The 22,853-nt window shown below is 40.2% G+C and overlaps 2 protein-coding genes across 6 annotated transcripts in view; both read right to left on the bottom strand.

The window, feature by feature from the left end:
- RPAP3 (RNA polymerase II associated protein 3) overlaps positions 1–12,873 on the bottom strand; it is a 39,549-nt gene extending 26,676 nt beyond the window's left edge. The window contains exons 1-5 of one of the 2 annotated variants that reach the window (XM_007463848.1): positions 12,798–12,873; positions 9,728–9,911; positions 8,803–8,943; positions 3,562–3,684; positions 2,603–2,730 (exon numbers count right to left, since the gene is read on the bottom strand). In XM_007463848.1, coding sequence (XP_007463910.1) covers positions 2,603–2,730; positions 3,562–3,684; positions 8,803–8,943; positions 9,728–9,880 — 545 coding nt within the window. In that variant the 5' untranslated portion in view covers positions 9,881–9,911; positions 12,798–12,873. Of the gene's footprint in view, positions 1–2,602; positions 2,731–3,561; positions 3,685–8,802; positions 8,944–9,727; positions 9,912–12,797 lie in introns of those variants that run through there. The other variant, XM_007463849.1, reaches the window with a different exon arrangement.
- An 8,435-nt stretch (positions 12,874–21,308) lies between these two features.
- Positions 21,309–22,853, bottom strand: part of ENDOU (endonuclease, poly(U) specific) — a 16,254-nt gene continuing 14,709 nt past the window's right edge. For 3 of the 4 annotated variants that reach the window (XM_007463845.1, XM_007463846.1, XM_007463847.1), the window contains one exon: positions 22,265–22,414. In XM_007463845.1, the coding sequence (XP_007463907.1) occupies positions 22,294–22,414 (121 nt within the window). In that variant the 3' untranslated portion in view covers positions 22,265–22,293. Of the gene's footprint in view, positions 22,415–22,853 lie in introns of all 4 variants that reach the window. The other variant, XM_007463844.1, reaches the window with a different exon arrangement.

The following is a 22,853-nucleotide window of genomic DNA, read 5'->3' as shown; positions in this document are numbered from 1 at the left end:
TTCACATTCATCTATAATAAGACACAAAAGCACAACAATATAATTCTCTCCAAACTGATCTATAAATCCAATGCAATTGTAATCAAAAGTTTTCAAAGAATTTGACAAGATGATTCTAAAATTTATACTGATAAGTAAAAGTTCAAAAATACCCAACATTCCTAAAGAATAATAAGGTAGGAGAATGCCCTATACCAAATACCAAGACATTATAATTATAATGCTATAATAATTAAAGACAGTGTGGAATGGTTATAGTAATGGGCAACAGATCAACGCAAAGAATAGAGAGATGAAAAAGAGATCCGTGCAAACTTGACATATATCAACAGTGGAATTGCAGATTCATGGGGAAAGCATGGATATTCAACAAATAGGTCTGAAACAACTGGGATATTCATGTGAAAAGACATGAAATTGGAATTCTACCTTCAGCATATATAAAAAGACTTAAGCGTGAAAAGTAAAACTTTTAGGAGTAAATATAAGAGACTGTTACGAACTCAGGGAAGGAAACTACTTTAACAAACCATATTTTTCAAAGTGCCACCATTTTACAAAAATCAATAAATGAAACACATTAAAATTAAAAATTTCTGGGACTTCCCTGGCAGTCCGTGGTTGAGACTCTAAGCTCCCAATGCAGGGCGCACAGGTTCAATCCCTGGTTGGGGAACTAAGATCCCACATGCCACATGGTGGGGTCGAAAAAAAAATAATAATAATATATTTTTTAAAAATAAAATTAGGTGGTGCAGTGGTTGAGAGTCTGCCTGCCAATGCAGGGGACACAGGTTCGTGCCCCAGTCTGGGAAGATCCCACATGCCGCGGAGCCTGTGCTCCGCACTGGGAGAGGCCACAGCAGGGAGAGGCCCGCGTACCGCAAAAAATAAATAAATTAATTAATTAAAATAATAATAAAAATAAAAAATTATATTAAATTAAAAATTTCTGCTCACCAAGACTCCATAAAAAAAGGAAGACCAACTACAAATTGAGACAAGATAATTATTATAAACACTAAAGAATTAGTATTTAGAATAAAGAACTCTTAAAAATCAACAGCAAAACAGCCTAACAGAAAAATGGTCAAAAGATAAAACAGACATTTCATAGAAAAAAAATAAATAAGTGGTGAATAAACATATAAGAAGATGCTCAACCTCATTAGAAATTGGGGAACTGCAAGTTAAGGCCACAGTGAATTACCATTTTATACCCCCTAGACTGAAAACAATTCAGAAGCCCAATTATACCCGTGTTGGTAAAGATATGGAACATTGATTCTTATACACTGCTAACAGGAATGTTACAACTACCCTTGTAGCAACTGGTTACCACCACTTAAAGTTGAACCTGTGCACATCCTATGACCCAGCACCAAGAAACAGGTACAAGAGTGTTCACAGTATCCCTGTTGTTAAATAAGAAAGGGAAGGAGCATGGAAGACAGGGAAAGAAAGCAGGGATAAGAAAAGGAAAGAGAGGAAGAAAGGAACAAACCAACAATCCAGCAACCGGAGAATGGATACATAATGGTATATTACTAAAAAGGAACTGCATATAACAGTGAAAATGAGAGATCTACAGCTATATGCAAAATACAAACAAATCTTAGAAAGATACTATTCAAAGAAATAGACAAGCCACAGAAGACTACATCCAGTATGAAATACTTTTAAAGCTCAAAAATAAGCAGTTATACAATATATTATTTAAAGATACATACATATATAATGAACTTTTTTTTTTTTAAATCAAAAGAATGATATACAACTCAATACAGTGGTTTACTGGGAGGGACAAGAGTCAGGATATGGAAAAGAAATTCAAAGGCAGCTTCAAAAATAATGTTCTGGTTCTTAAGCTGGGTGGCAGGCTCATGCAGGTTTATTTAAAATTTTTCTTCATCACTTACATAGTGTAGATATCAAATATTATAAAATGTAAATATTCCCCTAATTTGTCAGGATATGAATAGCACGAGTTTCAAAGATCTAAAAATATGCTATTTAAAACAGTAAAAACTCAGACACCAATATAGTTCGTATTTACAAATAATTAAAACAGTAAGAATGCCCTCCTTGATGGTATTTGTTTTTTTTAAATTTCTTATGATAGGTCAGTTCCCTGCTTAGGATTAAGACCATACACATTTATGTTCTTCAACATTAAGTATTTATTTAAAGGGTATGACTTAAACAAATGTTGAAACATATTTTAAGTTTACCATAATAAAAGTTCTCTGTGTTAAATAGTGGATAAATAATTTTTCAAAATAATGAAGCAAAATTAATTTATAAAAAATTTTCACCCAGCTAACTTTTTTTGCGTCTGTGAATTAGGTAAAGAGCATCATTACTCAACTTTTAGAGGAGGAACACCTCAGTAAAGTGAGCTACAGGAGCAGGGTTTGAGCACCTGAATGTTTAAAATGGCTTAAGTAAAAGAACTAAATAAAAGGGAGTTATAAAAATTTATAGTTGAAAAGAAATGTAAAACTTTTTCAAGCATTCCCACACATTTTTTCACGAAAGGTTATTTTTTTTAAAGTCTCCATATACACATAAAATATTCACACACATTATGGAAACTCCTTACTTTTTCAGTCTAAAGTATGCTGATGCTCTGTTTGTTGGCAACACAGGATTATATGGGTCAGCACCCATGCCTTTGGTGTAGCATTCAATCGCTTCATCATATTTTCCTTGTTTGAAGTATTTATTACCCTGAAAAAGCATACAAGTAGGATATATACTGGCACAGAATTCCAGAGCCATTTTCTTTCATTATTATCCATCTCTTCCTATCTCATTAGCCATGTGATCAAGGCTCACAGGAAAGGCAAGGGAATTAAGCAAAGTGGTCTTTTACAAGTGCTAAAATTCACTACATAGTCATAGTTTGGTCACAATCCAAGAGCCCTGGCAGAAAAATGAGTAAAATACCTAGCATTATATACTTTTTGTTGACAATAAGAACCCACAGAAATGTAACAAAAGAAAGGCATAAAGATAAATTTTAATCTGAAAGAGTGCCACCTCTTTGAAAAGCAATATAGCCAGTTTTACAATAAGGAGGCATTCCTCGGGGAGATGTTGAAAGTTCCAAGAAGCAAGCAAAGATGGTCTGTGATATGGAGGAGTGGGATATAATGTCCATGGCAAGAATCACGCGCTGATTTGATTAGTACTTCAGTCTACTACTTAAAGCCTTGGAATAACTCTCTGTGTGCTCCAAGCACTTTACATATAATAATTCATTTAATAACACAACCACCCATTGAGGTTTAGTAATAATATTAATCTTATTTTACAGCTGAGAAAACTGAGTACATACAGGCAATTTAAAGAACTTGCCACAGGATGTGAACCTAGATGATCTGGTTTCAGAGCACATACTCCTAACCACTACATTATACTGCCTCCCTATAGCAATATAGCCGATAACAGCTTAAAGTTTGAACACCCCCTAAATTATGCTGTAGAAATCTTGGGATGGACATGATTTTCTACATATCCTGCTTACTTGAAGGAACCAACGGCTAGCCTAAAGAGTACCTTTTCTTTTAGAGCAAGAGCCTTTTGTGAATCTACATGAATCCCATCTTCTTCTGACTCCGATTCTTGAGACACAGAATCACGGGTACTCTCTTCTTTGTCAAGCTCATCAAGGATACTGTCCTGAAATCAAAAGTAGGGAAACAGTGTTCATAATTACATGACCATTAAAAAAAAGAAGATAAACTCCGCCCCCCCCAAAAGAACATTCAACAGAACATTAAGTTGTTACAATCTAAGGACCTAAAGGCCTACAAAAGCAACTCAAATAACCTCTCATTCTTAAGACTAAATCCAGAGAAAAGGGTATTCTTGCTTAGAAAACCAAGATCCAAACCACTTAGAGAATCTGACTTTGAATTCATAAAGTAAGCTAAGTCAACAGAGTCTAAAAATCACCCCTAAATCACAAACTATTAGCAGTGAAGTATTATTCCTTTACGTAAGAGGAGTTTGCAAATAACCCCAAATCTCTGTAATTGCATCCAACAGCAGAGAAAGGTTTTATCTAAAAACCTTTTCTTTCTCTTATTTTTAAAACAAAAACTGCTTGTAGAGCACAATTAACTCCCGATTCTCACAGCAACCTATGAGGTAGACATAATTACCCATGTGTTTCACTTGAAGGAAATGACAAATAGAAGTTAGTTAACTCACTCAGGGTCACTCAGCTAGTCAGTGGCCAAATGAGGATCTGAACCCAGGCAGTCTGCCTCCTCCAGAGGGCTCTCAATGACTATATTATACTGTTTCTCAGTGTATTCCAAAATGTAGCTGACTCTACCAAAGGAAATACATAACATGCTAGTCCAGCAATTCCCAGTCTCTTTTGACTCACACATTCCTTTCATGGTAATGAATCATTTCATGGACCCCATCAGTATTTTTTTAATCATTTTTTTTTAGCACATACAATAAAAGAATGATTTTTAGTAAGAGATTTTTCTTTTTTTCCCCCGCACCACTTGCCTCACGGGATCTCAGTTCCCCAGCCAGGGACTGAACCCGGGCCACGTCAGTGAAAGCCCAGAATCGTAATCACTAGGCCACCAGGGAACTCCCTAGTAAGAGATTTTAAACCAGTAACCATTAAAGAGTTCATTAAAACTCATGTAAACGGGGCTTCCCTGGTGGCGCAGTGGTTAAGAACCCGCCTGCCAATGCAGAGGACACGGGTTCAAGCCCTGGTCCGGAAAGATCCCACGTGCTGCGGAGCGACTAAGCCCGTGAGCCACAACTACTGAGCCTGTGCTCTAGAGCCCGTGCTCTGCAACAAGAGAAGCCACCGCAATGAGAAGCCCGCACACCGCAACAAAGAGTAGCACACCCTCTTGACGCAACTAGAGAAAGCCCGCACACAACAATGAAGACCCAATGCAGCCAAAAATAAGTAAAATAAAATTTTAAAATTTATTAAAAAAAAAAATCATGTAAACAAAAACGTAATTATTATATAAACAAAATCCTTTCTGTATTTAACAATATACTATTTTAAATAATTTATGTAGGAAAAAAATTGTTGATAAATTAAAAAACAAAATAAGACCTATGCTTAGTTTCATTGAATGAACATTCAAAGATGGACTGAAATTTAGCTATGTGTTTTAGCATGAAGATTCTAGAAATTCCACCAGCCTACCAAGATTAAAGCCAAGACTGTCCAACCCTGTTACACAGACATGTGTAGAAAACTAACAGCAGCAGAACACCAAAGCCGCTGCTCAGATCTGAACTAGAATGGAACAACCATGACTGCACTGGCCACACAAACCAGGAGTTCAATCAATATCTGTTGAATGTATAAATGACTGTAGAAAGCAACTCTCTAAGAAATCATCTGACATGATGCCTTTTAGGAAAGGGCATTATAAGAAGATTCCAATTTATGAAAAGGAAAAGGCTACATAGAAGGGGGTAAAGTTACAAAAAATGAAAGCAGACTAAATAATACTTAGCAGAGAATAAATCATGTTCAGAAAGTATCATTTCCAACAGTAATAAATTCAAGACCCAAAATCATACTTCTCTTACATCGAGACATTACTAAAGCAGATGACATACTATTTAAATAATAAGGTGTGCTCTCTCTGGACTCAATTAGCCTTGGTTTCATTAAGAAAAATACAACCAGGGCAGAAGACCTAAATAGACATTTCTCCAAAGAAGACAAACAGATGGACAATAGGCACATGAAAAGATGCTCAACATCACTAATTTCCAGAGAAATGCAAATCAAAACTACAATGAGGTATCACTTCACACCAGTCAGAGCAGCCATCATCAAAAAGTCTACAAATAATAAATGCTGGAGAGGGCGTGGAGAAAAGGGAACCCTCCCACTCTGCTGGTGGGAATGTAAATTGGTGCAGCCACTATGGAGAACAGTATAGACGTTCCTTACAAAACTAAAAATAGAGCTACCATATGATCCAGCAATCCCACTCCTGGGCATATAACCGGAAAAGACAAAAACTCTAATTTGAAAACATACATGCAGCCCAATGCTCCTAGCAGCACTATTTACAATAGCCAAGACATGGAAGCAACCTAAATGTCCATCGACAGAGGAAGGGATAAAGAAGATGTGGTACATATATACAATGGAATATTACTCAGCCACAAAAAAGAATAAAATAATGCCATTTGCAGCAACATGGATGGATATGGAGATTATCATACTAAGTGATGTAAGTCAGACAGAGAAAGACAAATATCATATGATATTGCTTATATGTAGAATCTAAAAAAAAAAAAAAAAGATACAAATGAATTTATTTATAAAACAGAAACAGATTCACAGACTTAGAGAACAAACTTACGGTTAGAGAACAAACTTACGGTTACCGGAGGGAAGGGTCGGGGGGGTGGGGATAGATTGGGAGTTTGGGATTGACATGTGCACACTACTATATTTAAAATAGATAACCAACAAGGACCTATTGTATAGTACAGAGAACTCTGCTCAATATTCTGTAATAACCTAAACGGGAAAAGAATTTGAAAAAGAATAGATACATGTATATGTATAACTGAATCACTTTGCTGTACACCTGAAACTAACACAACATTGTTAGTCGACTATGCTCCAATATAAAATAAAAATTAAAAAAAAAAAAGAAAAAGAAAAAAGTGATACAAATGAACTCACTTACAAAACAGAAACAGACTCTCAGACATAGAAAACAGTTTGTGGTTACCAAAGGGGGAAGTGGGGGAGGGATAAATTAGGAGTTTGGGTTTAACAGATATACACTACTATATATAAAACATAAACAATAAGGACCCACTAGAGCACAGGGAACTATATTCAATATCTTGTAATAACCTATAATGGAAAAGAAACTGAAAAAGTACAGATAAGTGTGTGTGTATATATACATATAAAACAATCACTTTGCTGTACACCTGAAACTAAACTGTAAATCAACTATACTTCAATTTAAAAATTAATTAATTAAAAATAAATGTTTTATAAAAAGAGAAATACAACTAATTTGAAAAACCATTTGATAGTATCTTCTAATGCTAAATGCATATACAAACTATGACCAAGCAAATACCATCCCAGGTGCTACATCCATCAAAAGACATGTACAAGAATGTTCATAGCAGGTTTATTCATAACGGCCCCAAGCTGAAAACAACTCAGTGTATATCAATAGGAGAATGGATACACAAATTGTGATATATCCAGACAATGGAATTCTGATCAGCAATGAAAAAGAACAAACTACTGCTACTGACAGTACAGATCAATCTCAGACAATAATAGCAAAAGAAGCCAAACAGAGAACAGTGCATACTGTACGATGCAATTGTAAGAAATTCCAAAACTGGCAAAACCTATCTACAATATTAGAGATCACAACAGTGGCCACCTTTGGGAGGTAATCAATGGAAAAGGGAGGTTTCTGGGATACTAGAAATGTTCTACATCTTGATCTGGATGGTAGTTTCTCAGTTTTGTACATGAGTGAAAATTCAGGAAGTTGTACATTTAAGATTTTGGGACTTTACTGTATGAATGTTATACCTCAATAAAAATGTTAAACAAAAAAGTGCAAAGAAAATAATAAACATAAAAATCAGAATAGTAGTTACCTCTGAAGGTAGAGAGGAGAAAAGAAGATGGGACAGGGAAGGAGCACACTGGCAGCTTCAATGGGATTGAAAACAATTCTCTTTATGTTAGGTGGTGGGTTTAGGTATTCATTTTATTATCATGCTTTAGAACACGTATCTCTACAAACTATTTTGTATGAATCAAATATTACATAATGAACACTTTTAAAAAGACTAAAAGCGAGTGTGTATTCCAAATCAACCTAACAAAATCAACCCTTAGGGTGGGTCAGAGTCTAGAATAAGGCTGGCCAACAGGTTCCCGTTCACAGGTTGGCCTGACAGTGGCTGCTTGGAATACCGGGTAGAGGGTTATGAGGCAGAGTAATTAATTCTCCAGCTACACTGTGTCTCATGTGTGGGAGATGGGAGGCATGCACCACACCAGCCTAGAAGGGTGAAGCCCACCCTTCCGGAAATCAAGATAGCCCTAATTCTATTGTCACGCAGCCCTAGCCCTAAGACTAAACCCAAAGGCATTCTCTTTTAGCCAGTATTCTACAGGTCCTTCAGTCTAAAAAAAAAAAAAAAAAAAAAAAAATGTTGGTAGAGTCCTTCTTTTCTCATATTATTACTATCTTAGAATTCTGGCTGTTTAAGGGTTAGAGATGATGAAGAGGAAGGAGGTAGGCACAACTATAGGTGGAGAGGTCTTTGTGGTCATGCAATATTTCCGTACCTTAATTGCAATGGTGGTTACCCAAATCTACAGGTCATAAAATGGCAAAGAACTATACATACATTGCACCAATATCAATTTCCTGGTTTTGATACTGTACTATAGTTAAATAAGATGTAACCATTAGGGGAGATTGGGTGAAGAGTACACTGGATCTCTATGTACTATCTGTGCAAAAGGAGAAAAAAGAAAAAATAGGAAAAAAGAAAAGAATCCAGCTGTTTTAGCCACTATTCACTGAAAGAGGACTGTAGGAGAAAAAATAATCTAGTTAATTGAACAGCTAGGTATTTAAGTTTTTATTCCACACAAAATGGTCTATAAGAGAAAGACACAGGTCCTAAGAACTCTACATTATTTTTCATTTAATCCATGACTCTTCACTAACTCCAAGAAAATTTTACTCAAATACTAAGAAGCATATAACCAGATTAACTTACCACATCAAGTTTTGCCCATGCCTCATAATCATAAGATTTTATCCTGTTTTTTGTGTTTTCATCTTTGGTTTTTTTAGATGACTCTTTAACTTTGCCTTTCTTCTTTTTCCTAAGATTCCCATTTCGAATAGGAGGTAAATTCTAGGAAGGGAAACAACACAACGTTTTAAGACTCTGCTCTTTTACTTTTCTGTATAACTAGCGATGTTTAAAATTCTCACTAAAGTATATTTTCAAGTAAAAGTAATTTTTAATTGAATTTGCAAGTGGTTAGAAATACCAATTCACTCATTTATAATGATAACTTATGCCTGAAAAGTTTAATTCATCCTTTGACAAATATTGAACATTGTTCAGTCATAAGAAAAGTAGTGATATTACCTAGAAATTTTAATTATACACTTTGCATTTTAGGATTTGCAATCCTAAATTCAAAAACTGCCTGATCTTCAGCCTTGGTACAATGATTTAGCAGCAGTACCATGGCACACTGAACTGCCTCCACATCATTACAAACAGTACGAAAAGGCTATCCGTATTTGAATGCACTGTCTTAAGAAAACCATTTGGTTGAGCCTAGGTACTACCTAAGTTTTTACGGCAATACTGTATGTTAATATATCACTAAATATATAGTTATATATGATATACAGAATTATATACAAACCCACATATTTTATGATTCTGTTCATTTACCTTAAGAATTATCACATGGTCTTCCTTTCAGGAACTATTCACTAAGCCTTAAAATGTCTTAATATAGTTAATACAATTATTACAAAGACTTTAAAAAGCAGAATTTTTCAAAATGTTGGCAGAAAGCAAACACTTCAATCAGTATTTCCACAAAACATTTTAAAGGTGGTGTTTTACTTTAAAATAGTTTTGCTGGATGCTAAAGTAGGAACTTAATTAAGAAATTTACCTCTTCAGGAACACCACTCTGTCTTCTAAGTTCCATATCCTTTTGTTTAATATCTTTTTCCCAGTTTTCTAAATCCCTCATAAAGTCTTGTAACTCTTCTGCATTTTGTTTCACTTGTAGTTGTAATTCAATTGCTTTACTTGCTGAAGTCATTGTGGCCTGCACAGTTTTTATCAACCAACCTCTGATAAGAATTAAATAGAATTATTTGGTTTATTTTTTTTGAAACCCAGCTAATTAATGATTTTTACCTCTTCATAAATGGCCAAGATACATGTAAGGAAAGGAACCTAAAGTGATGCAGAAGAAAGAAAATATCAGTATATTACGTTTAAAATGAGTCAATCAATGTTTGCTGAATAAACAAATGCAAAATAAACAGCTTGGGCATCCAAGCAATGTGAATGAAAGGCAACAGGGAGGAAATCACTGAAAATTAGCAAGCAGCCTATGGTAGCAGATTGGCTGCTCATCTCTAGAGTTTATAAGTTTAGCCTAATTACCTCCTTTACTCTTTTTTTTTTTTCAACATTCATTGAACTTTGGCTATGTGAAAGGCCCTGTATCAAGATTTAGGGATGCAAAAACAAGACAAGGTCCCTTCTCTAGTGGAGGAGAAAACAAAATAATCGAAGTACTGAGTAACAAAATATTATGCTAGGCAGGGTTTCTCAACCTTGGGACTACTGACATTTTGGGCCAGATAATTCTTTGTTGTAGGTTGGCTGTCCTGTGCATTGTAGGATGGTTGGCAGCATCCCTGGCCTCTACTAACTAGTTGCCAGTATTACTCCCTTCCCTCTGGACTGTAACAACCAAAAATGTCTCCGGACATTTTCAAATATCCCCTGGTTGAGAACCACTGTGCTAGCGGTACATGCAGATGCTATGGGGCTGACCACAAAGGACAGGTATAAATCAGACAGTAGGGTGGCAGGTTCCAGGAAAGAGTCCCCAGAGGGGCTGAAATTTAGCCATGTTTCAAAAGGGGCCAGCCAAGTGATTAATGTGGAGGAGTGGGCCAGGAGAATGAGGGACTGGGAGGGAGAATGACGGCAGAGAAGGCAAATATGGGACAGATCAGGAAATGCCAGGCCATGAGATCTGACCTACAGTCTGAAAGCTATGGGAAACATTAAGGTGGTAAAATAAAAGGGACATGATGACTCATTAGATTGAGGAGTTGGTGAGCAGAGAAGGACTCAAAGTCTTAGATTTCTGGTTTGGGAGCCTGGTAAGATTAGTGGTACCACTTTGAGTCAGGAATCACAATTTTAAAAGGAAAAGAGGTTTCAGGATTGCAGAAGAAGTGTAAAGACAGATTTTTTTCAGTTTGGGATAAGGTGACTTTGAGCTCTTATGGGACATCAGGACATAGCCAGTATGTAGTCACAGAGGGCTAGAAATATAAATTTGGGTGTCACTAGCATAAAGGTAGAAGCTACAATCATGAGATTTGGATATGTTTAATTACTGTGACAATGGGGGGGGGGAGCGCTGGGGGAAGCCTGAAGAACACACATCTAGGGAACAAACCAAGGAAGAAATGCCAACACAGTAAAAATCAGGCAGTGGCATCTAGAGAGCTGGGAGGAAAACTTGGGAGTACTGTCACAGAAGAGAAGTTTTAGGAGTTCAAGAAGACGGAAAGTTAGCAGTGTCAAAGGCCACAAAAGTCACATGGAGGAAATAAAGTGCATTATATTTAGTCATATAAAGATTATTTAGTTTTAATGGGATTTTTTTTTTAAGGACAGAAATAAAATGAGCTGAGTAAATGAGATTATATGGGGATTAGCATAATTTTGCCTTTCATAACCTAAAATTGCCCACGAGTATGGGGGGGAGTTGAGGAACAAGGTAAAAGAAAATATAGGAAAGGGGATGCGTGATGCAGCAAGGTCCCCAAAAAGGTGGGAGGGAATTCAAAGCTTAAGTGTGTATGGGGGGGACAGGGGGGTGAGGGTTGGTTAGGATGGGAGAGATAGAAGAGATTAGAAAAGGGATTCATTTAGGAGGAGGAACAGATGTTTGCAACCGCATATAGGTCTTCTGATGCCCCGGCCTTGCGTCAGAAAGTAAACTAAACTTAAGCTTCTTTCAGGCAGTGCCCATGTTTGATCACATACGTATATCTCATTAAAAAACAAAGCTAGCACAATGTTTTGCCGAAGGACTCAAAAATGTGAATAAGGGCTTCCCTGGTGGCGCAGTGGTTGAGGGTCCGCCATTTCAGAAAGTGCCATCACATGCGTGGCAGCCTCCACACCAACCTGCACCACTAGCCCGTCGTCTGGAACAGAGCAAAGCAAACTTCTGTAGCTTTGTGCCAGTGGCTGAACCATGGCCTTCATGGCTTTCCTTTTCGTTTTTCATTTTATTTTATTAATTTTTTTATACAGCACATTCTTAATAGTTATCCATTTTATACATATTACTGTATACATGTCAATCCCAATCTCCCAATTCATCCCACCACCACTCCCACACCCCACCACTTTCCCCCCTTAGTGTAAAAAAAAAAAAAAAAAAAAAATGTGAATAAAAGCGCAGCAAGCCACTGAGATACGTTGGGAGGCGGGCGGGGAAAGAAACCTTTTCCATTTCGCCATTTCACCTATCACCTCTGCCCTATCACCTCTGCTCCCACGGAACCTGCGTCCAGGCAGACAACCAGAAACTTCCAGCGCCTGGGGTATCACTTTCATACCCAATATCCGGGGGAGCATTGCACACCCACGCCAAAAGGGGGCGGGCCCCACCGAGGTCCCCTGGGGAGGGTGGATCTGCGGTCCTGACCACCGCAAATCGCCCAATAATCCGGGCAGCCGGGTTGAAGAGACCGACAGCAAGGCTGTCCGTCCAGGCCCGGGCTGCTCGGGGCGAGCCCCTCCCGGAACGAGCTCCCCGGTGCGCCTCTACCCTGGACACTGCCGCGCCGCCCCAACGCCGCGCCCTGCCGCCCGCCCTTGCCCTCTCCGCCTCACCCGGGACCCACGGCTGCACCCCCTCCTCCCTCAGGGCGACCCCAAAAGCCTCCTCGCTGGTGATAACCGCAAAGCCGGCTCACCTTAACGCGCTGTTACCGTCCCCACTGCCGCAGCTTCCAGCCCGCAGTGTCTCACGCCGGGCCCCGCCTTCCTGGGCTTTCCCACAAGTCCCCGCGTGCCATCGCCCCGCCCCCTGGAGCCGGGACGGAGCGTGCGCAGAAGGTCAGATACGCTATACCCTCTTCGGGGTAGAACCAACCTAGATCGTTGACAGGTGTGTTAAAGCAAAATCTGCTGCTTTGCCTGCTTCCGGTATGACCAAACTTCACACTAGGTAATCCAAAAACTGCAGGATCATCCTGACTTGTTCTGATTCCCCAAATAATAACGCCTTGAATAGTTCCTTGGATTCCCCTCAGTTTTAATATTTGCCTTGCTGTGTGTAATGGTATTTTACAACCTTTGTATGATAATCATGTGAGAAAGTTACTGTTTGTCTACCATAAACAGGCTATGTAAACTAGTAACTCTAGCAATTTTTGTAGTAGTTTTTTTTTTCTTTAAGTTCTTGTATTCGGCAAACCAGTTTCTCAGTCTGCCTACCTTGCACCTTTGCAAGTAAACTCTTTCCTTTTCTAAATGTATCTGTCTCTGAGTCTTTCTTGGATGTGTGTCGGTATTAAGGTCTGCCTTTAGATTTCCCTGGCCACAAAGAAAAAAGAATATGAAGCTTTTAATATTTTATGCTTCTGCTTCCTGTATGAGTGAACTTTCTCTCATTTTTCATAGCAACTCTAAAACTGTAAAACAAAAGTAATTTTAAAAGCCCACAAAAACAAACGGAAACAAACAAACCTTTCCATTTGAAATAGCTCTATGATCTTAAACATTAGACCAAAAATTCAGATTAGTGGCTCTCAAGCTTGGCTGAACTTTGGAATCACCTTGGGAGTGTGGAGAAAAAAAATACTGATTTCTAGGACCTCTCCCCAGAGATTGTGATTTAGTTAGCACAGCCTGGGCATCCTGATTTTTTTAAAAGCACAAGATATAGCCATGCAGTTGAGGCTGGGACCCACTAATCCAGGTAAGGATCAGTGAAAAACCACCCTGGGGGCCTTCCTTACAAAGTCATCAGCACATCTTTCCCACTGTATAATTATTTGGTATCTTTGTATTTTAAACTCATAGTAGTCAAATCATTAACTGTCACCAAAACATTTACTAAGGGAATGATTCTTTGGTTTTTTTGTGTTGACGGACAGAAAACTGACTTTTAAGGGTTTTTTGTGTGTGTGTTTTAAAATTAATCTAATAATAAATAATTTTAAAACAGATATTGATTTATAGATGTTCTTAACAAAAGCAACTCTGTTGGGGTTTTTATGGGTTTTGTTTTGGTTTTTTTTTTTTTTTTTTTGGCCACACCGCAGGGCCTGCTGGATCTTAGTTTCCCGACTGGGGGTGGAACCTGTGCCCACTGCAGTGGAAGTGCAGAGTCTTAACCACTGGACCACCAGGGAAGTCCCAAAGCAACTCTGTCTTTAAAAATTAATTCTGGCAGAGTCAACTGAGATGAGAGAGAAGGGGGCCAGCTGGCTGTTCTAGTAAAACCTCCTAGACCCTCTCACATCTTTCTCTCTCTCTCTCTCTCTCTCTCTCTCTCTTCACATAATAATCAGTTGTTGCTTGGTGAGTACAAAATCAAAGTGAGAGGAGTTAGTCAGATGGTCTTGATGGCCACCATCACCTAATCCTGAGGCTCCCACTGTCCTACAGAAAACTATGCCTGTAATGGCAGCCTTCCCTCTGCAAGGGAGGTTGAGAGTTTTTTATTCTTGGCAGTCATGTGCTCATCTAAATACAAGAATTCAATAAATAAGGAAGGAGAGGAAGGGAGCAGATACTGAGGGGTAACCAGTAACCTCTATCAAAGGCCTTAATAAGTATTTGTCAAAAGAATAGTGAATGAATGAGTCGATACTGCTAGAAATCCAGGCTCACTATAACTGAGGAAGAAGGTTGAATTCTGAAATGCTGATTCTTCCACTTACTGAAAATGTAATCTGAATGTAATCTGTACACTGAGGCTTAATGTAAATTACAGTTAAAATGGAGAAGATAAAAATACCTACTAGAGTAAGAAAATGTATGTAGACGGCCTACTTAGCACAGCTTGGGACATGGTAGGAGCTCAACAAATGTTATTTCCTGTCTCTCCCTCCTGTAAAGCTAAGGTCCAGACCCGGGGATTTAATAACTCTCTCCTACGTCTCTCCCTGTATCCCACTTGACTATCTGGAAGACCTCTGAAGACGTCTCTAAGAAGCACAAGTATTGGGCACCAGGAGATAAAGGTTAAGGTTGATAGCAGGGAAGGTAAACTGCCTCTCCTAATGCAAAATGAAATCTGTATAATAAGGAAGACAAGTAAGAATTGTAATAAGAAATAAGCATGTTATTTTACATTCCTCATCTCACAGCAATGGTCATATTATCCCCATTTTACTGATAAGGACGCTGACCTGAATAATTAAGAAATTTGCCCATACAGCCAGCAAATGACAGAGCCTGGTGAGGTACCTGGGCAGTCTGACTTCAGAGCTGGCACCTGTGACTGCCTGTTCTACTACCCCCTGTCTTGCTCATTTGACTGTGACCTCCCTTGAGGAAGGGTAAGAGTGGCCCTATTTCTTAAATCTGCACTCTGTAACTTACCTGAGGCACTCCTCCATACCTGTCATTTTCCTAGCATCTGTGGCCTAAATAATCTGTTTACAGGTGAGAAGTCTCCTTGTATCTCTCTGGCACTCCTCCTCCCTCAGTTTGGTCAACCTCTGCAACCACAGAAGCTGCATCCAGAGGTGTCCTTATGTTCCCTGTGTACGTGGTCAAGGGGGCTGGTTACCAAGGCTAGGGACCACCAGTTTCCATGTATCCCCTCAGAGTCTATGTGCAATGCTCCTTCCATTCTTTTTTTTTTTTTTTTAAGACTTTATTTTCTGAGAGCAGTTTGGGTTTACAATAAAACTAAGATAAGGGTACAGAGATTTCCCATACACCCCTACCCCAAGATATACATAGCCTTCCCCCTTTATCAACATCACTTGCCAGAATGGTACATTTTTTTACCAGATATGAACCTACATTGACACATCATAGTCACCCAGAATCTGTAATTTAACTAAGGGTTCACTCTTGGTGTTGTACAGTGGGTTTGGACAAATGACTAATGGCTGTATATCTATCATCATAATACCATACAGAGTATTTCCACTGCCCTAAAAATCCTCTGTGCTCTGCATATTCATCTCTCCCCCTCCACGCTCACCCCCAGCAGCCATTGATTATTTTTACTGTCTCCATAGATTTTCCCTTTCCACAATGTCAAATAGTTGAAATTATACAGTATGGAGCCTTCTCAGTTTGGCTTTTTTCACTTCGTAATATGAGCTTCAGATTCCTCCATGTCTTTACATGGCTTGATAGCCCATTTCTTTTTAGCTGTGAATTATATTCCATTGTTCGAGGTACCACAGTTTATCCATGCACCTGCCGAAGGTCACCTTGGTTGCTTCCAAGTTTGAGCCATTATGAATGAAACTGCTAAAAACATCCATTTTCAGAGTTTTGTGTGGACAGAAGTTTTCAGTTCCTTTGGGAGTGTAATTATGAAGGAGTGCAATTGCTGGATCATATGGTAAGAATATGCTTAGTTTTGTTACAAAATCAAACTGTCTTCCAGAGTGGCTATACCGGTTTGCTTTTCCACCATCGATGTCTGAGAGATTCTATTGCTCCACATCCTTACCAGCATTTGGTGTTGTCAGTGTTCCAGATTTTGGCCATTCTAACAGGTGTGTAATGGTGTCTTGTTTTAATTTGCACTTCCCTGATGACGTATGAGGTGGAGCATCTTTTCATATGCTTATTTGCCATCTGTACATCTTCTTTGGTCTATTGATGGTTGATGTCTGTTAAGGTTCCATTCTTTAATTGGTTGTTTACTTTTTGTAGTTTCGAGCATTCTTTTTATATTTTGGATAACAGTCTGTATCAAATATTTTTGCAAATATTTTCTCCCCATTTGTGGCTTGTCTGCTAATTCCCTTGATATTGTCTTTCCCAGAGCAGAATTTTTTTTTAATTGGAGTATAGTTGATTTACAATGTTTCAGGTGTACAGCAAAGTGATTCAGTTATACATATAATTGGGAGCAGTACTTGTTGGAATCATAATAGAGGACTCCCTTCCAATCCCACCATATACACAGCATCACCTTCTTTGGATGAAGCTTGGCCTTTGGTGTGGTTGCCCCACGATCTCTTCCATTACACATTATTGTACAGTATCCACTTTTCATCACTCATCACAATTTTTTTTAAAAATGGAACGTTTTCATTATGTTTAAGCAGAGAATCGCATGCGGAAATATGGTCAAGAAGGTTTTTTTCGCTTAACTTATGTGGAACCCAAACATCAAAGCTGTGAATATAACCAAGCTGGTGCAAATGATTTTCAGCGCTTGATTTGGGTATTGTGAGTATGTCGACTATCTCCCATGTGGTATAGCCACGTTGATTTTTCCCAATTAATGTCTCAATTTGATCGCTATCAACGTCAACTGGTCTACCTGACGGTGGCGCATCATCCAGCGAGAAATCTCCAGCATGAAACTTTGCAAACCACTTTCAACACGTTCAATCAGTCACAGCCCCTTCTCCATACACTGCACAAATCTTTTTTGCGTTTCAGTTGTGTTCTTACCTTTCTTGAAATAATAAAGCATAATATGCTGAAAATGTTGCTATTTTTCTTCCAACTTCAGTATTAAAATGGCCACACAAAAATTCACCAGTTTTGATAAGTTTTTTTTAATGCATGCTGATATGCTGTCACAATACAATCTAACAAAATTGTTTCGAATGAAGTTAAAGACAAGCACTACTAGAGCCACCGTACAGAAAAAAAGCAGAGTCTTTGTCCAACCCAGTAGTTCCCTGTGCTATACAATAGGTTCTTGTTTATCTGTTTTATATATAGTGGTATGTATCTGTTAAACCCAAACTCCTAAATTTTTTTTTCCTTGCGTTATGCGGGCCTCTCACTGTTGTGGCCTCTCCCGTTGCGGAGCACAGGCTCCGGACGCGCAGCCTCAGTGGCCATGGCTCACGGGCCTAGCCGCTCCATGGCATGTGGGATCCTCCCGGACCGGGGCACGAACCCGTGTCCCCTGCATCGGCAGGCGGACTCCCAACCACTGCGCCACCAGGGAAGCCCCCTCTAGGAGTTTTATAGTATCCGGTCTTACATTTAGGTCTTTAATCCATTTTGAGTTTATTTTTGTATATGCTGTTAGAGAATGTTCTAATTTCATTCTTTTACACGTAGCTGTCCAGTTTTCCCAGCACCACTTATTGAAGAGGCTGTCCTTTCTCCATTGTATATTCTTGCCTCCTTTGTCATAGATTAACTGACCATAAGTGCATGCGTTTATTTCTGGGCTTTCTATCCTTTGCCATTGATCTATGTGTCTGTTTTTGTACCAGTACCATACTGGGTTATTTTGTGTGTGTTTTTTTTTTTTGGCTGCACCACACAGCATGCAGGATCTTAGTTTCCTGACCAGGGATCAAACGCATGCCCCCTGCAATGGAAGCACGGAGTCTTAACCTCTGGACTACCAGGGAAGTCCTGAGTACCATACTGTTTTGATTACTATACCTTGTAGTATGATATGAAGTCAGGAAGCATGTTTCCTCTAGCTCAATTCTTCTTTCTCCAGATTGTTTTGGCTATTTGGGATCTTCTGTGTTTCCGTACAGATTTTAAAATTGTTTGTTCCAGTTCTGTGAAAATTGCCGTTGGTAATTTGATAGGGATTTCATTGTATCTGTAGATTGCCTTGGGTAGTATGGCCATTTTCACAGTAGTGATTCTTCCAATCCAAGAACACGGCATATCTTTCCATCTGTTTGTGTCATCTTCAGTTTCTTTCATCAGCGTCCTATAGTTTTCAGCGTACAAGTCTTTTGCCTCCTTAGGTTGGTTTATTCCTAGGTATTTTATTCTTTTTGATGTGATTGTAAATGGGGTTGTTTCCTTAATTTCTCTTTCTGATAGTTGTGTTAGTGTATAGAAATACAAGAGATTTCTGTGTTATAATTTTATAACCTGCAACTTTACCAAATTCATTGATGAGCTCTAGTAGTTTTCTGGTGGCATCTTTAGGATTTTCTAAATATAGTATCAGGTCATCTACAAACAGTGACAGTTTTACTTCTTCCTTTCCAATTTGTATCCCTTTTATTTCTTTTTCTTCTCTGACTGCTGTGGCTAGGACTTCCAAAACTATGTTAAATAAAAGTGGCGAGAGTGGGCATCCTTGACTTGTTCCTGATCTTAGAGGGAATGCTTTTAGTTTTTCACCACTGAGTATGATGTTAGCTGTGGGTTTGTCATAGATGGCCTTTATTATGTTGAGATACGTTCCTTCTGTGCCCACTTTCTGGAGAGTTTTGATCATAAATGGGTATTGAATTTTATCAAAAGCTTTCTCTGTATCTACTGAGATGATCATATGGTTTTTATTCTAGCAGAAGTTTTTAGTGTTAATGAAGTATAGGTTATCAATTTTTTCTTTCACGGATTTTGCCTTTGATGTTGTACCTAAAAAAGCATTACCAGGGACTTCCCTGGTGGCACAGTGGTTAAGAATCCACCTGCCAATGCAGGGGACACAGGTTTGATCCCTGGTCTGGGAAGATCCCACAGGTCGCGGAGCAACTAAGCCTGTGTGCCACAACTGCTGAGCCTGCGCTCTAGAGCCTGTGAGCAACAACTACTGAGCCCACGCGCCGCAACTGCAGAAGCCCCTGTGCTCTAGGGCCCACGTGCCGCAGCTACTGAGCCCGTGTGCTGCAAGTGCTGAAGCCCGCGTGCCTAAAGCCCGTACTCCATAACAAGAGAAGCCACTGTGAGAAGCCCATGCAGCACAACAAAGAGTAGCCCCTGCTCGCCGCAGCTAGAAAAAGCCCATGCACAGCAACGAAGACCCAACGCAGCCAAAAAATAAATAAATATTTTTAAAAATAAAAGATAGGGCTTCCCTGGTGGCGCAGTGGTTGAGAGTCCGCCTGCCGATGCGGGGGACGCGGGTTCGTGCCCCGGTCCGGGAGGATCCCGCATGCCGCGAAGCGGCTGGGCCCGTGAGCCGTGGCCGCTGAGCCTGAGCGTCCGGAGCCTGTGCTCCGCAACGGGAGAGGCCACAACAGTGAGAGGCCCTCGTAACGCAAAAAAAAAAAAAAAAGAAAGATTAGCCTGAAAAGCTCAACCATCACATCAGCTGGAAACGGAGGGATGATGTTGTTGACCTTTTCTGACCCTCAGCTAAAGCTTAGACTCTGTCAGACAGCCCAAGCCCCTCCATGAATATGCATGGACCCTTAGCTTAACACTTCCCAGTTTTGCTGTTTGGGGTGACACTGCTTTGGGAAAGATCCCCAGTGTCCTCCTTACTGGCTGCAAGTGATAAATACTTCTTCCTCTCGATCTTTGGCTTGGTTGTCTTTTGGCTCGACACCCACCAAAAGGGGAACCCCGTTTTTGGGTAACAGTTTTTTCTTGATAGCCGGACACAATGTACCAGTAAAAGAAAGTGCTGTAAATCGGCCTTTAGTAATGTGGTGGTGAGGTGTGAGGGGAGGGAAGGCATTCTGTAGTCCTCTGTAGGTCTGTCCTTCAGTCAGCCTAAGCCTCTGTACTGTGAATTTCACAAGTGTTTCTCCCTGCTTGTGTGGAGAGCATGGATGGAAGGGGGCTGGAGTTGGGTAATTTCTCTTCTCCCACTTTGAAGGCTAGAGTTGGGTCTCTCCCTTCCTGTCAGTTAGGCTCTGACAATACCCCAGCAGCTTAGGCTCTGGCGAGCTGTCTTCCCCTCAGGGCAGACTTTGTTAAGAAGGACAGAATGCTCTGGAGTATTTCAAAATGGTTTCTTTTCTCACACCTGTGGGGGAAGGCTGAGGGGATTTTTCTCACACGTTTATTACAGGAGCTCCTGGAGGTAAATTTCACAGCATTGTGCAGGCGCCCTATGACTGGGTCCCCTGGAGTTTTTAACTCTCAGAGCCAACTGCACTGAACCTCCAGCAATTATCAATTACGGTTCAGGTTTTTGTACCACAGCACTGGTTTCTGTGTCTTCCTACATTCACCTGTCTTTCCAGTCCGAGGGCAGCAGTTTGCTTGTGTTCTCCCCTGTCTTACAGATCCAAGAAGAATCGTTGGTTTTTCACTCTGTTCAGTTTTTACTTGTTGTTAGGATGGAATGGTGACTTCCATGCTCCTTATGTGTGGAACCAGAAGCGGGAAGGACTCTCCTTCCACCCTTCACATTACAAGTCCACCAGGTGAATTCTCCACCCATCTTAGCTAGAGAGACTTAGGTGAGTCAGGAACTTTACCAAGATACCACATCCTCCAGGTCATCCCAAAGAGCCACTAAAGCCAGAAGCATCACTCCCAGCCCTGCTCCACAGAAAAGGCTGGGAGACAGACAGTTGAGGGGGGGCCATATGCAAAGAAGAGACACATTTCAAGTTTTCTTAAATGACTTGAGACTCAAGACTCTAAAGCGTAGTTCAGGCCTTGCCCTGTGAGACAGCATCTGGTTCCCAATGTGATTAGGGGAGAAATGCATAACTGAGTGAGATAGGGAGCCCCAGTCTCCCTGTCTTCCATTCTAAGAGCTTATGCAAATTATGGCTGCTGAATTAGACTTAAAATAATTATGTTAGTGACACCAAGCTATAGGTTCCTTTCTTCTTCTGATGCAAAATCTTCCGCCTATGAGGGGAACTCTTTTACAAACTATTTGGAATCAAAATACAGCTCTGTAACTGCACGAAATATCCACAGTTAGGAAGCTTTTTGTTGCAGTTACCTAGCTGACTACAAAAATTCAGGCCTGGAGGAGTCCACGGCCGCTCCAGCCTACTCACTGCATCAACCGTTACCCTCTCGCAGACCCTGTTCTGAGAGGATCTAACCCTAGAAAAGACCAAATACGCACCCTGGATCTCCATAGCCTGATTTATTTGAGGCCCCAGTATGGGGGTGATTACAGTTTGCAGAGCTGTGTACAATAAGAGCCATTAGGGTAACCTTGAATTTCTATCAGCCATTCTTCCTAAGAACAACTGAAAACATCTTCACAGTAGGAATGTCATCAGGTTTGCCTTCTCACCAACCCCCAAAAGAGGAAATGGGGCAAACCCCTTACCTTTGCATTAAAAGGAAACATGAGGCCTGGAGACCTCAAGGACTTATTCACGGTTCCACCTCCCAGCAGGGCAAAGGGCTATTGAGGGTCCCCACCTTCTGTTTCCAAAATGCTGGAGGACAAAGATTTGACTGTTTCTCTAATTTGTATCTTTTCTCTCTTTCTCATATGGGCATTTCTGGATTGGGGAGTCCCTCCCAGTCTCCTCCATTCCCTCCCACTCCAGCGCAGAGCAAATAGCACTTCAGTCCGACAAGAGCTCTCACTGCCCTCACGCCCCTTTCTAGCTCGAAGCTCTATTGGGTGGAAAACACCACGTAGGCTGTGGTGATATACTTCTTGCCATTTCCGTAGGTTGACTTGTCCCAGGCATAGGTCTGGATGGCCAAGGGATGTCCACCCAGGCTTAACTGGCACCTGTGGGGAAAGATCAGCAAATCATAGGGACCCGCTTCACTCCACCTCCGTCCCCAAGCTGGAAGGATCAAGTTCAGCCCACGCAGAAGGGCTCCACCCTGTCTTAGCCTCTAAGGGAGCTGCCACAGCTTGCTTCAGCCTCTGCCTCTGGCTCCCCACGTGCAGAGGGCCCTTTCAAAATCTGTCTTATTTTCTGTCTTCTTAGAGAATACTGCTTCTCATCTGTCCTACAGGAATATTCTCAAATCCAATTCTAGAGCTGAAACCCCCAGAAATGAAATGTCTGCTTAGGGTTTCAGAAGTGGTTGGGCCCAGAGTCCTCAAATGTTAGAGAAGATGAGGGCCAGTGTTTTCTAACTGTACTCTCTGGGGCTCCAGGTTTCCCCCAAACAGCCTCAGGGGCCAAATAGAGAGGCTTGCAGCCGCAGGGCAACTCCAT

This window comes from Lipotes vexillifer, unplaced genomic scaffold, assembly GCF_000442215.2.
Source record: "Lipotes vexillifer unplaced genomic scaffold, Lipotes_vexillifer_v1.1 scaffold349, whole genome shotgun sequence".
NCBI classification, from domain to species: Eukaryota; Metazoa; Chordata; class Mammalia; order Artiodactyla; family Lipotidae; genus Lipotes; species Lipotes vexillifer.
This window is presented reverse-complemented; position numbering and strand designations above follow the sequence as displayed.